The following is a 15005-nucleotide window of genomic DNA, read 5'->3' as shown; positions in this document are numbered from 1 at the left end:
GAGAATAACTGCAGCAAGACTCCTGAGTGTGTGTGTGTGTTTTTGTTGGGATGAAAAGTGACAATTCTACTGAGAAGCTGCTGACTTTTCAGCGCACCTGTAAGACATATATTAATATATATGTGAGTGTATGTGTGTGTGTGTATTGTTTGTCTAGACTAGGCCAAGAACAAAGATTACACGGCCTAATCGTCCTGGATTAGTAGCCATCTCAGGCAGTCCAGAGTACATCTATAGTCATCTCGAAAGTCAGCATTATCCATTGATCCCTGTCTGCTGCCATACAAGTCGGAGACACTCATCGGCATCACAGGGGAGGAAAATAAAAAGAGCCACTCGGAGCCCTGGAGCAACACACTCCACTTTACGCTCAGCCCCTCTAATTGTTATAATCACAGTGGCATTTTAGCCTCCTCACCCCTTTGGAGCTCTGTCTATCACACGGTCCAGCATCAATGTGGAGTCACTTTGCCATGCAGGAGATGTGACTGAGCAGCAGAGGGGCAAAAATGACTTCCCCCATTAACAACAAACACGTCTTTCATCTGCGAGGGCGCACGTATGGATGGGCATTGGTAAGTCGAGGCAGACCTATTTCCAATCATATTCAGCCAATACAAGCAAGGTAGCCTCCACCATCTCGCACACACACGCGCACACACGCACACACACACACAGGCACACACACACAAACACACACACACACACACAGTGCTCTTCTGTAGGAAGAGTGCCACCTACTGCATAAACTCAGAACTGCAGGGCAATGGGACGGGGGAATGCACCAATTCACTGTGAGGATCTTAGGTTCTGGGTGTTGGGATCTAGATTGGTCATTAAAAACAAATGAATTTTTCACCCAATTTTTTTGATCAAAATAATGATATACTTAAAATAATAAAATGTAATTAAAAAATAAGAAATATAATAAATGAAGACATATCAAATATATCAGTGGTATTTTTTTTGCGTATACAATATAAAGACATTCGACTCAGGGTCCCTAAAAGAATAAATGTAAAGCAATAGGATTAAATAAAAATAAATGAAAATATTTTTTCAAACACAAGAAAAAGCATTCAAACTGGAAAACAAAACTGCTTGTTTTGTTTTCACAGTCCACTTCTTATGTGTCATGGGTTCATGGGTTGGCATTACACCTCCTGACCTGGAACAAATAAAAGTCTCTAAACCGACCAAGTGCCAAACACTACAATTCCCCGACCCCCGTGGTGAAAATGGTAGAGTTTTTTTTTTTTTCCTTCTTTTACTGTGATTACAAACGCTCTGCTGCTGCTGCTGTGGGGGTTTTCTATCACCCCTATATTCTGCCAACATTCAGCCAGTAGCGCGACAGCATGGCAAACAATACAGAGGAGGTTATCAGGCCAAAGCATGGCAAAGGCAGGCGGTATTGTGCCGCCCTCAGTGGGGATAATGGAGCAAATATCTGGAGTGTGTATTTTGCCTGTCTTTGGAGGTGGCCCAGCCTTCGTGGTAAGGAATAGATCGGCTGTTTTTTGCAGGGGTGGAGGGTCAGTGGCAGCCCTCTCTCTGAGATGTGCATTTTTGAAGAAGGAGGAGAGAGAGCAATTAAATCTCTCCCTGAGCAGCCTAGGATGACTCACACCAGTGAGTTCATACAGGAAGGGGGATGGGATAGAGAGGGAAACGGAGGAGGAAAGAAGAGCGCACACCTAAAGATAACATCTGGAGACAGACCAAGGAAAAGGCTGTGGTGGAGCATCGCACACTAATCCCTGAACACGGACCAAAGCCGTGTCAGAGAGGAAACCGCGATAGAAACTCCCTTTTGTGTTCTATGTCCATTCTACATCTTTAACTCATTGCCCTTTTAACCAGTGACCCCGCTCCGCTCCCAGGCCCCATGAGGACACAGCTCAACACATGTATGTGGAGACACACCGGCCGCTGTTGGAGAGGGAACACAAGGGGAGCGTTTTGCATCACATGGAGGGGAGAGCACTGGACAGGAGGCTGGCTGACGTCATGGAAAAAGGCACATCTGATGTCCTATTCGTCAGAGGTGACACTCCACGAGCCAAAGTGAATCACTGCGCACTTGGCTGTTTTTGATCTGATGCTGCTTACAACAAACAGCATGTTCTGCACAATAGCTGCCCGCTGCACCGTCTACCCCCGGGTCTGCTCTCGACCTGGAAAAAAAACATGTTTTCCCCAAGGAGGCGAGTGTCTAAGTAGTGGAGGTTAAAGATTATAGAGTAAGAGGTGTTTGGTGGGAGACCTGGGCCGTGCCTCGTAGCCCAGGCCCTGTGGTGTCCTCTCAGGGGGTAAGTGGGGATCTCGCCTCTCCCTTCCCTCTCTCGATAAAGAGGTGCTCAGGAGCCGTAGAGGGCAGGCTGGGAGACGTCAGGCTGTGGGGATTTACACACTGCACTTTGTGTTTATGGGCCTCAGCTCTGTTTGAGTGCTTGCGAGACAGAGACGGGCACTTTCACAGCTGACATGAAATAAACTCATTACAGCCTTTGCGAGCGCTGGCAACGGGCCCCTGCTCGGCAGCAAGGCACAGTGCGGGCTATAGGAAAGGTTGCAAGGGAACTTCGTAGCGCTCTCCACTCTATTTCCAAGACTACTCGCCACCTTGTCACTATCAGCACCTCCTCCTGCCCTGTGCTCCCCCTGGTGCGCAAGGCAGTGGTGCTGCTGGAGACCCGGCGTTTTTCAGAATGGTGAACTGAGGCTAGCTGGGCACATGAGGCGTGTGAGTGTGACACTGAGAGACAGCGTGGGATGTAAACAGACAGCAAAGAGGAGGATCGCCGCCATATTAGAGAGGGGGCATGCACGATGATGCCTGACACAGTTGTTAAATAAAATCCAGTGATATTTCACATCCCCCCCGGCAGAAACAGATACAATAAATGAGAGCACATGCACACATCCACCTGTACTTACAGAACGGAATCAGGTAAACGGGTTGCAGCTTTTATCATTCACCAGTAAGTCACATCTGATTGTGATGTGCACATGAATTGAAATGAAATTAACCATATCTGTGTTAGATTTACAACTACATAAACTAAAATGTGAGAAAAGAATACTAACAAAGGTGCCTCTATTTCCTACAACCACTGGTGGTCTTAAAGGAGAAAATACATCTACTAATTCCAGAAATCTCATTCAATCTGTCTATGTGAGGAACACATGAAAGTGCAGAGTCAAATTTGGTGCGATTTGGTCATGTTCACTATTATTGAATAACTACCAGCACTCGTGCCCTTCACTCATCAACATAAATGATGCTGTTAATCACGAGCGTGTCCACGACAAATCAAAAAGAGGAGAGTTCACTTAAACAATACTATTGTCACAGGTGTTTATACATATATCACATATTTTGAGGATGAAACAAACTAAATGTTGATCTGTCTATTCATTGGTAAAAACGCTGTTGTTGGCCAACAATTCTCCTGTTAAGAGTTTGTTTAACTTTTCCAAACTCCAACTATTGTCTGGGCCAACAGTTTACAGAGCTGAAATGAAAATTGTGCGTTCGGCAGAGTTTTGGAAAAAGTAAGACTCTTTGGAACATACTGAGAATACTGATCCGCAGCAGACACAGTAGATAATGCTGCAAGAGTTTTGTGTTATCGCTTGTTATTTTTCTACGAAGCGAAATCAAACTTTCTACAGACACATTTTGCATCGAAAAAGAGTGAGGGGGATGATACTCGAATTAAAGCAATTTAATGGTGGGAACTTGAGGGAGAATTGAGAAATAGCACTTTCTCAGAGGCTGGAATCACTCTTTTGATCATCACTAATTTATATCCGTCGAAATAAGCCCAACCTGAGCCACGACCCGCTCCAGAGGTATCAAACAGATGATCATTGCAAAATTGTATCAGCGTTTCTCTTCTGAGGGAAAAAAACTCTTCGAAAAAAAAAAAACTAATCATGCTAATGCCTGACATGATCAGTTCTGTGTGATTTCATCAATGTTATTTCATCAAACTCCCGACATTTATCGACTTAATAAGAAGAGATGAATGGTTTTGCATGAGATCTTTGTGTAGAAACAGGTGATGGGTTGATAAGTAGAAATAAGTATCAAAGTCTTGTCGTCATCAATAAGCTGTTTCAATGGAATTGGTATCAAAGTCTTACACACACAAACACACGCACACACACCAATCAACACACACGCAATTTCATAGGGAAAGGCCAGACAACACATTGATATTCCACACCTGCATGACTGCTGACAGCTCCACAGCAACACTCTGTCGGAGACCTGGACACGAGGTGCTGACACTACAATGGAGACGCTGTTACAAAGCTGCCATGGAGCAGAAAGGTTCACATCAGCATCACCAGCAAAGACACACACACACACACACAAATGTCAAACACACCTCATGGTAAAATGTTATAATTTCTGTAACTATCTGCATTTTTTCCACGACTCACCGACCTCAGCTTAAGTCCATCTGTTAGCCAAAGGCCAATAGCATACACACACACATATACACACGCATACACACGCCAGTACCTTCCTGCTAATTGAACAACACAACTTCCCTTATACTTGACTCGGTTCGATACCAGCCAGCCACACAAAGATGGTCTTTCTCACAGTCTTTCTTCATAAAGGTGATAATGGCGAAGGTTCAATAACTGAGCCCAGCTATTCACACCACTCCACCAGCGGAGCCATCCGTTCAGCACACTGTTTCATGGGTGTGTCTTTGGCCCTGCTGCATATACATATGGCAGGTGGGAAGAAACGTTAATATATATGATTTCATACATAAGAAAAATCAAACAGCTGCCCTGGAGGGCAAATTGCAGGAGCAATATTGACACAGCAAGGTAAACAGGTGCAATACCAACAGACCGCAATGACAGCAGGTTTCGGTTGGGCAAGGAGACAAGCTCGAGAAATCTACTTTTACAACACTGCCCCCCTCTGTCGCAAAATGTGACTGCAGCACAAGATTTTTTTTTATCGTGGACTATTTTGCACCTGAACATCAAAGTCTTCTGCTCAGAGGAAGTGTGAGTCTTTTCATACCGATTATTCTTATGATAGAGTGAATGGAGGGAGAGCTAGCATCTGATTTCATGCTGTCAGGAGCAGATGCAAATGTCCATAATGCTGCCATTCCCGAAAAAAAAAAACTGCATCTGAAAAATAAGAAAGAAGCGATTGCTGTGTGTGTGTGTGTGTGTGTGTGTGTGTGTGTGTGTGTGTTCACATGAATTGGTGGAAAATTACACATCTGAAAGATCTTTGTCTTGGGCCGTGGTTTTCAAATGGCCTCTCGGTGAAAGAGGCACAATATGGATAAGATTAAGAGCGACTTAAAGCCTTCTGCAGTGAAGAAGGGTCACTTTCAACATTAAGCTCTAAACATAATCTCTTCCTTTCCCATCTTTGCTCCAGGAAGTCATCGCAGAGTACCCTCGCCCGGTGAGAGATGCAGGTGATGGCAGATAGGCAAGACAAGTACTTATTTTCAGTAGTGTCATTTACCAAGGTGGGAACTCCCCCCCCCACACACACACACTTCTGTATTTTGTCTCCCCTCTCTGTCTTGCTTCCTTCAGAGATGTATGCAGTCTCATATCCCGTCAATAACCTGTTAATGGGCTCCTGCACTCAGATAATAGTGCTGGCTGAAGAACAGCGAGCAGATAACGGCGCGCCTCTGGCTTACGAGCCTGAGAGACAGAGAGCGTTTGATGAGCGGGAGGCTGAGGATGGATGGAGAGGAGCTTGGAAGGCGGAGGAGGGGGTAGCTCAATGTAGCAGGAGGGTCACAGGATTAGATCTGATGTGAGTGCAGCTAATTTCCAGTAAAGACAGGCTACATTGAGATGTATGTAAGGCTGTCATTACAGAGGAGCCATAAAGAGACGATGAGGAAGACGGAGTTGCACGGAGGGATTTTTCCAGATCCCGCGGATGAGACAGAGTTTCAGCTCTTAAACAGGTTCATATGTTTTGCTGATTCACAGTTTCAAACCCCAGGACGATGTGAGGTTACGCTCGGGGTCAGTTTGTCACCAGCTGTATGTCGTCTGGATGTCAGAGCCAAGGGGCCTGACATCCCCGCAGCCACTTCACAGAGGCAACCTCCTGGAGGTGGGTGTCTCCCTGTGTCAGCTGTCGAGGTGCTTCCTCAGCAACAAACAGTCGCTGCTATGCTTTCCAAGCACAGATCAGCATCCGCTCAACCCATTCATCACAGCCCACTAGACACACAGCAGACCAACACATGCCTCCAGGCCCCTCTGGCCCTGCAGGAAACGCTATCTCTGCATATTACCCATATCAATTTTTTAACAATCCCACAGGGCAGGCTTTTTAGGAATTGTTGAAATAATCATGAGGTGCTTGTTGGGTAATGCACTATGTTTCAATGAGCAGCTTGTGAGAAAAGATGAGCGGGGAAACGGTGAGACGGAGGCGAGCCAACAGAGACCAGTCGTTATGTATGCATTGTGGCGAAACCAATCTTTGTTGAGCCCGTCCTCGATTGTTTTTAAAAGGATACTTCACTGGACGCAATCAAATTAGCAAGAACATCACTGATACGGGGTAATAACCCTAAATTGAATTTCTGCACAGGCTAAAGTGTCCCCTCACTGCAGAATCAATTGCTGTGAAAAGAAAAGGAGGACAGGAAGGACGTTCACAGTTAGTAGACCTTTAAAAAGTACACCAGAGATGCAGCCATGAGCCGGCTAGTTTCACGCTCCAGGGCTCTGCCAGAATGTTCGCCTGCCGACTACCACACTAGATGCAATCTTTGCAATTATGCAAATTAATTTGAATTACCTAACAGCTCCCATCATTGACAGAGAAATCAGGTCAGTTTTCCATTCCTGCATTTGCATGAATACTCTTCTTTTTCAGTGTTTGGGAGCTAAGAGATGCACACGGTGCGCCCTGGCTGCCGAGCGGCTGCACTACGAAACACAGAGCATGACAACAACAAGCAATTAGCCAGACGGCCTCCTGTTAGCTCTGCCACTGGCTGACACAGCTGTATGCTGTGAGACAAGGATGTTGCTGCACTCAGCTACTGTTGTGTATCAATTGTGACTCTACATACGCACTACCGGTCAAATGTTTTTGGAACACCTCCATTAGACCAGCTGTTATTTCAGTATACATATTCAATGTCTCGGTGTTCATGGAATTTAAGTATAAAAACGCAACAATTGGAGATTTTATACCGTCATGGGAACAATCATGGGAAGTTATTGTTGAACTATTTATGGATATGTTGATGTCACTTTGATGGAAAATGTGCTGCGGTGCTTTCCACTTTCCACTTCCCACATGATTTGCCTTGAGACATGTATGATTATCTCTTGCCTGCTGCCTCTGCTAAGTGTTTAGGTGACATTCAGTTTCCTTCAGAAGTTGCACCAGTGTACGTAGGCAACTGGTCCTGGTTGTGTGTCAGTTTTCACCTTTAGGGATAAATTAACTATCTTTTATCATAACGTATCACATTGTATCCAACTAAGTTACGTCTTCGATAAATATTCTTCTTTCTATATTGAAGATCAAATGATGTTCAGAAAGTTTGTGCCAACACTGAAGGTCCCACTACATTGTGTTGCACTTTTAGCTTGCTTTGCTTTCCGCCCTCTGTCCTGTCCAATTCAAAACATCTCAATGATGTGTTCATTGGCTCTACTTCATGCTGTACAGTGTTGTCCTAAAAATGCATCTGGAAGTTCAGTAACACATTTGCACAGAGAGGGATTGTGCTCAAGCAAAACTGTTGTACTTTCTGTTTAAGCTTTTAAGGCTTCACTTACTTCCATTAGCACAGCAGAGAAAATCGTTTTCTATTTTATTAACAGGATGTTTCAGTTTTTGGGGACATATACTTTTTTCAATGTTGGTCAGTTTACCACTTAGCCTTTGTACCATTCAAGGTTATTCACCAGACTTGGTTAGATGTCAATAAAAACTGGGAAAATGCCTTCTATCCTTTTAACAACTGCATATATCAACAAAGGTTATTATGAGTTATAGTTAAGCTGTTGTAATCAAACAGTAATGGGTCAAAAGTCAAAGCCACAGTTGGTTGGGGTTGTAACTTTCCACATTCCCGCCACCTCAATAGCTAATCTAACCACACACAACAAGCCCTCATCGAAAAGCCTCTTCACAGATGGAGTGACAGCAAAGCTGTGCAGTGCTCATGTGTAACATCAGGAAGAGGTTTCACTGGGAATGATCCATCATCAGACTCCTGGGTCAGTTTACAGCTGGGAGCTGCAGAGACAATGATAATGTGATGGAGTGACAGTGTTGTCATGTGCTGTCCTCCTGTTTTTCTTTACATAAATACTGATCTCACAGGGAAGCGTCTTGACTGAGACCACAAAGTGTTTTGTTTTGTCTATACTGACATGGAAACTACATCGATAGGCTCTCTGTATGGCTATTGAAGGAAATGGCAAGAAAGGCAATCAACCTGATCTTTCTTTCATTGGTTAGTTACCCAAATAATTACTTATTACAAATGATCTGATGATAAAAAGATATACAATATACATTTGGTCCAAATTAAATCATTTTTGAAGTCCTGTGAGGGCCACAGACACCTGTGTGCCATGTTTGACATCACAAATGCACCGAAATCGGAGGCGCTTTCTCACCTTATTGTCTGTCGGTTTAGGATTTTTACCAGTGGAAAAACGGAGAGTGTTTCAGAAACAACTAACCAATTTTAATTTGACAGCCAACAAATGTATCAGGTGCATATAGAGCTGCACCTAATAATATGAAAATGTGTGTCATGCAGTGTTTTTGTATCATGATGCTACATGTGGACATACAGACTCCAGCGAAACCACATATTGCTCAAGTTAGCAGAGAGAATCTGAACCACTGTGTGAGCTACAATAGGCCATTACCCACGAGTTAAAGAGCTCCATCAGCCCCCGACACCTCCTCCTCCTCCCTCCCGGTGAGAAGGGCGAGTTAGGCGGTGGATGCCACACAGCCAGTAATGAGCAGGCTGCGGGCCCATTTGTGCTGGGAGAGAATAGGTCCCTAATGAACCACTGAAGACACTCAGGTCCACTGAGACAAGACTGAAATGTGCCACTGATGGCCAATAGAAGTTGTGTCAGCTCAACCAGAGAGCACAACAGGCGAAAGATTGCCCTCTTTTTAAATGATGGTCTTTTGGATGATGAAAGTTTTTTGAGAACTTTGTGGGTTTGCCAAAGTATGTTTTACTATTTTGCTTCAGGCCCTGAGATAAAGCCTTTCTCCCTCCGCTTCAGGCGATACATTAATACAAAGATACATCAGCCACTATGAGATTTTAATTTACGTACCATGTCAGCCCCAAATCGACTGGGAAAAGGGTGGTATTAAAATATACGCACTGCTGATCCCTTCTTTGACATGCTCCAATTCCCTTCTGTTATTTACTTCCTTGTGAGATGTTATCAAACTGGCCCAGACAATTTTTTTTCTTTTTTATGATGACACACGTTTCTTTTTCTCGAAGTACCATTTTTACTGAAGTAAACTTTTGAGCGTGTGAGTAATGAATCATCGCTTGCAACATCAACCACAGCCACACTGCTTCCCAGTGTTATAAATATAAGAGGATGACTTGTTCAACACACTCCCTGAGTCAGAGCAGAGAAACTGCACTTTCAGCACTTTCCACCGAGGTCCTCACCCTCGCCCCCGAGCCCTCTACTCCTCACCTGTCTGGAAAGGGTAAACCTATTCAGTTTTATATGCTCAATTATGAGGGAAAAGAACACAATCCCATATCACTGAGTTGTAACACTATAAAAACAAAAGTTTAGGGAAGTATTTTGAAACAAATATTTGTAGGCCCTCAGACAGGATCTAAGACAGAGCATAAATAAGACTATGCTCTTTGTCAACTCGTCTGGACTGATGAGAGGTTCAGAGGTTTGTTACTTCCCAGCGACTGGCACATTATTTTTCAGCCAGCCTCATTTTAACGTCTGTTTTGCAAAGCAAAGCTTTTCAAGGTCGATGACTAATAGGCCCTGCAGGGTGTATTGTTTAACAGGCAGTGGCACCTCCCACTGTGGTGGCTTTGATCTAATGGTGGGACTCGGTCAGCGGCGGCGACACTCACCCGTAGCTTGGACGGCTAGCATTACAGGCAGCAGGAGGGACAGCATGGTCTACCCGGGGGGGATTCAAACCGCAGGTCAACTTCTTCAGACACAGCACTGCATTGGGGGGAAACAAAGCACAGATGTATAAGGAGCATTGTAATAACACAGAGGAAAACAGTGCAGCAAAATAAGACGTTTGGATAGAAGGGTGATTAGAATGAGACAGTAACAGCCGGGGGCGTGATTTTATTTCTTTGTTTTAGTTTGGTTGGAATCTTTGGTGGGTGTGGTTGGAGACAACGAGGCTCTCCAACATGTATAATGAGGAAGAATGGGAATCAGTCTAGCCCATGGCTCCGCCCTTCGCCCAACAGTCTCCTTATGAAACCACATAACTATAATCAAATTTTAGATTTGGATCTGCACTAAATTGTACACATTTATATCAGTCCCCTACACATGCATGATGTTTGAAATCAAGGGACATTTAGAAAAATGCCCAATCTCCTAGTGATTAAAAGAGTGAAAAAATCCTCTATTGGATCTGCACCAAAATGTTATGGGTTCTCCCTTTTGGGATACCCCACCCCTTCATAAAATTTCATGGAAATGTCTGCAGTGGTTTTTGAATAATCCTGCTAACTAAAAAACACAAATGTAGAAAAAAACATAACCTCCTGTGTGAAGGTTACCAAAGACTGTTTGAAATTCACATTTATTTCTTGGGACTAATCTAAAAGTCTGAAAGTGGCTTGTTCAGTCTTTTCTCTGTGCCGCTAAAGCGTTTTCTCTTTCAGACAGACTGGACACATGATGACAGATGGGGACTTCCAAAGTTAAGAGGAAGGAGCCAAATCCTTCTATCTGCCTTCCAGAGGGGAAAACACCACTTTAACAGCGAGTATGAGACAGACACAACTATCCTCTCCTCATCTACTTCCACTCCACCACCGTGCATGAAATATTCATGAGATGTTTATCTCACGGAGAATGGTGGAGATCACTATTTGTATCTGTATTTGCTGAGACAAAAACTAGAATGTGTATTGTGGATAATCCTGAAGGCTTTGTTCAGATGATATAAAGCAATTTTTCTACGAACACTGATTATAAATAATTTATTATATCAATAATATAAGAACCAATAGCACCTTAAAAACATCACTTTTTATGTAAGATATTTTAAAATGCACTATGATGACAAAGCAAAGCTTCCTCTAAACCCCAACAATGTAGCCAACTGTATTACCACACTGATTCATAATATAAAGCAAGAATATAGAGTTGATATTCCTCTGTTTGTAAATGTATCTAGAAATATTCTACAGTCATTGAAGTCACTGGATATCTCTGCAGGATATAATCATTGTCTTAGAACAATGTATATTGTAGGTTTTTGCTAAGAGACAAAGCCTTTAGCAGAAAAGGATGTGAGCAACAATCTAGGAGCTTTTATACTTGAGTAATTGAGTTAGCATGACATAATTTCCCGATGGTGAGTTGCCACGTCCTCCTGTCAGCCTGTGGACTCTCTGTCCCTCTTTTCCTATTAAGTCTAGTGTCTGCAGCACATGTATACTGAGTGACACTTTTAAGAACAGCTATAACTCATTTTTGAATGTGAATAAAACAAAGGAAATCATATTTGGACACACAGAGGGGAGAAATAGTGAATCTGTTATCACCAGTGACAAAGCAATTGATAAAAAGTGTTTGTAATATGTTGACATGTTGACTATACATGTAGACTGCTCAGAGAATGGGACTCAGACAGTTTGGTGTTGGTAATGAGGTCTTGTTAACATTTTAAAATGCTGAACCAAAACGTAGGGATGAAACTGTAACCAGTCTCACTGTATACAATAGTAAAATTACCGAAAGTTGTAACGTTTAAAGGATCGGTGTGTGGAATTTTTGGACATCTAGTGGTGAAGTTGAATGTTGCAGCTGAACCCCCCTCACCTCATCCTCCCATTTCCAACATAAAAGAGAACTTCAGTTGTCTTGAAAACTCAAAAGGTGTTTAGTTTGTCCAGTTGGGGCTACTGTAAAAAACATGGCAAACTCCATAGAGAGGACCGGCTACAGATGTAAATATAAAGGGCCCATTCTAGGGTAAAGGAAACAACAATTCCTTTAAGGAGCCACAGGCAGACAATGGCTGTAGCACCAGAGAGCTGCTAGTGCTCTGGGCAAAGTTAGATCATGCTTGCATCAACTGTTGCCAGATCAGTCACTGATATTTTGTCCTTCCTCAACATCTGCTTTTAACATAAGTTGCAACTTTCTCTCCTCCCGTATGACAAATATTTAACATATTATCATCATTTTAATTGATAGTGAATATATAATTTGACCGTGTGTGTCAGTGCTGTTTGAAAATTTTCCGCACAATTGAATAATACCGCCATAAAAACTGATAACAATGATCACTTTGGTTTTATAATTGTGATATAAATCTTCACAACGTATCTCCTGTACTAGAGCGCATCATCAGTGTGGCACATTTTCAGTCCATGTAAAAGTGAGAGTGGATAAGGTAGTTAAAAGGGGCATTAATAATGACGTTAGTAGTAAATAAAGAACGTCCATCCCTTCATTTCAACGATGGAATTGTCTTATGATATGCAGAAAAAAAAACTGATGGACCACATACACGTTTTATTTTCTGAATATTCTTTTAGTTTGGCAAGTGTAAAGATAACCCCTATCGCTTTCTCCCAACGTCCATTAAAAAACAAAACCACACACTAATTCTTGACTACATCCCATTATAATCTTATGGTTGTGTGATTTCTCAGGTTTGACTTCTCACAGCTTGAGGATTTCTTATTGTCTCATGGTTTTATGGTTTAATGATTCCTTATGCTTTATGTCTACCCTCTTCTTTATTATTTATTATAAGTTCTTTTTTTTAAACCTCCAGTTCTATAATCTGCAGTGATACTTACAATGTGCAATATTTCTTGTGTGTATCCTCCTTACGATGTTTCATATTTATGACTCAATTGTTGCAGTAATGTAGAGGATATACTGTCTCTATTAAGTAAATGCAACACAACATGTTATCATTCTATAGCCAATTATGGACCGGTGCATTACTATTGACCAACATAAACTTCTCAATGGGACAGTAAAGCATGGCTGAAAATAACTGCTATGCATAATTATTATGTGAATATTTCAAATTATTCGACACAAGCTGTTGATAGGTCTGACTATGGGTGTGTGTTTGTGTGTGTGTATGTGTGTGCGTGCATGCATGCGTGTGTGTGTGCGTGTGTGTGTGCGTGTGTGTAGCACTGGAAGTCACCAGAGACAGACAATTTCAAATAATGAAGGCAGGAGCCAACCCTAAGTAGAGTCACAATCAAGGAAAAGGACATTACCAAGTAAAGGAAACAGACTGTAAACAGACTCATACTGTTTTCTATCCAAACTACAGGGTTTTCAGAAATCACATACCTGTCAGTTGCTCCTGCTACTGGATTAGATGAACTAGAGTTGAGCTTCTTCTGATTTAATTTGACTTTGTTCTCAAAATACACAATATTTTAAAAGATCTTCCTCCTCACACATTTTTACAAATTCCTGACCCTAATATGGGTGCTCCTGGTTAATCTGGTTGTTTCAGCATCATAACACTCAACTCCTTTTTTAAATCTGGTTTGTCTCCATAAAGAAGGAGGAATATCGATAACAACAGGACTGGATACACTTACGCAGAGAATATAATGTTTTGAAAACAAGTTGTGAGTATGATTTTAAGTTTTCTACAAGCCCTGTAATATACTGTACATCCTTTACTTTCATTCACTGTTCACTATTCTTAATTTAGAGAAAAGGGTATTTTCAGTTTGCACACTGTTTATAGTAACCACTGTGATGTTTCACAGCTTTGAACATCAGTGTGTAGGTGAACAGTGGGTTACTCTCACCACTCATGTCATGAAACCATAATACTGAGCAGATGAGTGTCTGATCTAATCCACAACTGCAAGTTCAGCGTTATTATAAGTTTCAGTCATATCGAAAGAAATGCAGAGGAAGCACATCAGCTGTGGTGGTTTGGTCGATGGCCACTGAATCATTTTGATATTGCTGCAAGCTGCAGAGCTCCACCTCATGACTCAACCAGAACTTTTTCCATGAGGCTCCATTTATGGCTTCAGCAGAGAGGATGTGGGCAGGAGTGCAGCTACATCACAAAACGTCCACAACAGCAGCACCAGTTGATCTCTGGACTTTCAGGAGGAGGCCTGAGGTCTGCTACAGACCAGCTCAGCTCACAGTGCTGGAAACTTCTGAATCCTCCTGGATATTTACCCTCAGAGAATTTGCACAGTTATTCAAAAATTCACATCTTTAAATAAATTTCCAAATGTGCATAAGGAAAGCATTCACTGCAGTATGCCAACACACCAAACCACAGTCTGACCCTGTCTGTGTTGTCCAGACACCAAGAAGCCATCAAAGGCTTTTTTACTGAATGACTCAAGTACTTTAGCGACGCCCCTTGCCAGCATGTACACGCTCCTGTTCTTCCGTTCTTTAATGGTTCAGCTTTAACGATTCACTTCAGTGGCGGAGATCAAACCAAGCGAACCAGGTCACAACCTGAAGAATATAATGACACATAAACTCTCTTTTAAAGATTATACTCTCTTAAAAAGCAAAGATATCCATCACTATGTTACATCAAGTATGTTCAGCTGTTTGATTAGTTTAATGAGCTCACTGATGATGGGCCCCAGCTGAATGTCTTGCAGGGTGTCTACAGATATGAATAAGTTCAATTTAAGACGTTTTTAATTCAACTTGAAATTAATTTTAAGATCAAACTTGCAATGAAAACACAGACCAAAACTGAAAAT

General features: G+C 42.4%; 1 protein-coding gene across 2 annotated transcripts in view; it reads right to left on the bottom strand.

Moving 5' to 3' along the window:
* The window catches only part of cd276 (CD276 molecule), an 83179-nt gene that overhangs the window by 64831 nt on the left and 3343 nt on the right, over positions 1–15005 (bottom strand). For both annotated transcript variants that reach the window (XM_053423179.1, XM_053423243.1), the window contains exon 2: positions 10149–10245. In XM_053423179.1, coding sequence (XP_053279154.1) covers positions 10149–10194 — 46 coding nt within the window. In that variant the 5' untranslated portion in view covers positions 10195–10245. The remainder of the gene's footprint in view (positions 1–10148; positions 10246–15005) is intronic.

This window comes from Pleuronectes platessa, chromosome 1, assembly GCF_947347685.1.
Source record: "Pleuronectes platessa chromosome 1, fPlePla1.1, whole genome shotgun sequence".
In the NCBI taxonomy this organism is placed as follows: Eukaryota; Metazoa; Chordata; class Actinopteri; order Pleuronectiformes; family Pleuronectidae; genus Pleuronectes; species Pleuronectes platessa.
Note: the sequence above shows the minus strand (reverse complement) of the source record. Positions and strands in the feature narration are given on the sequence as shown.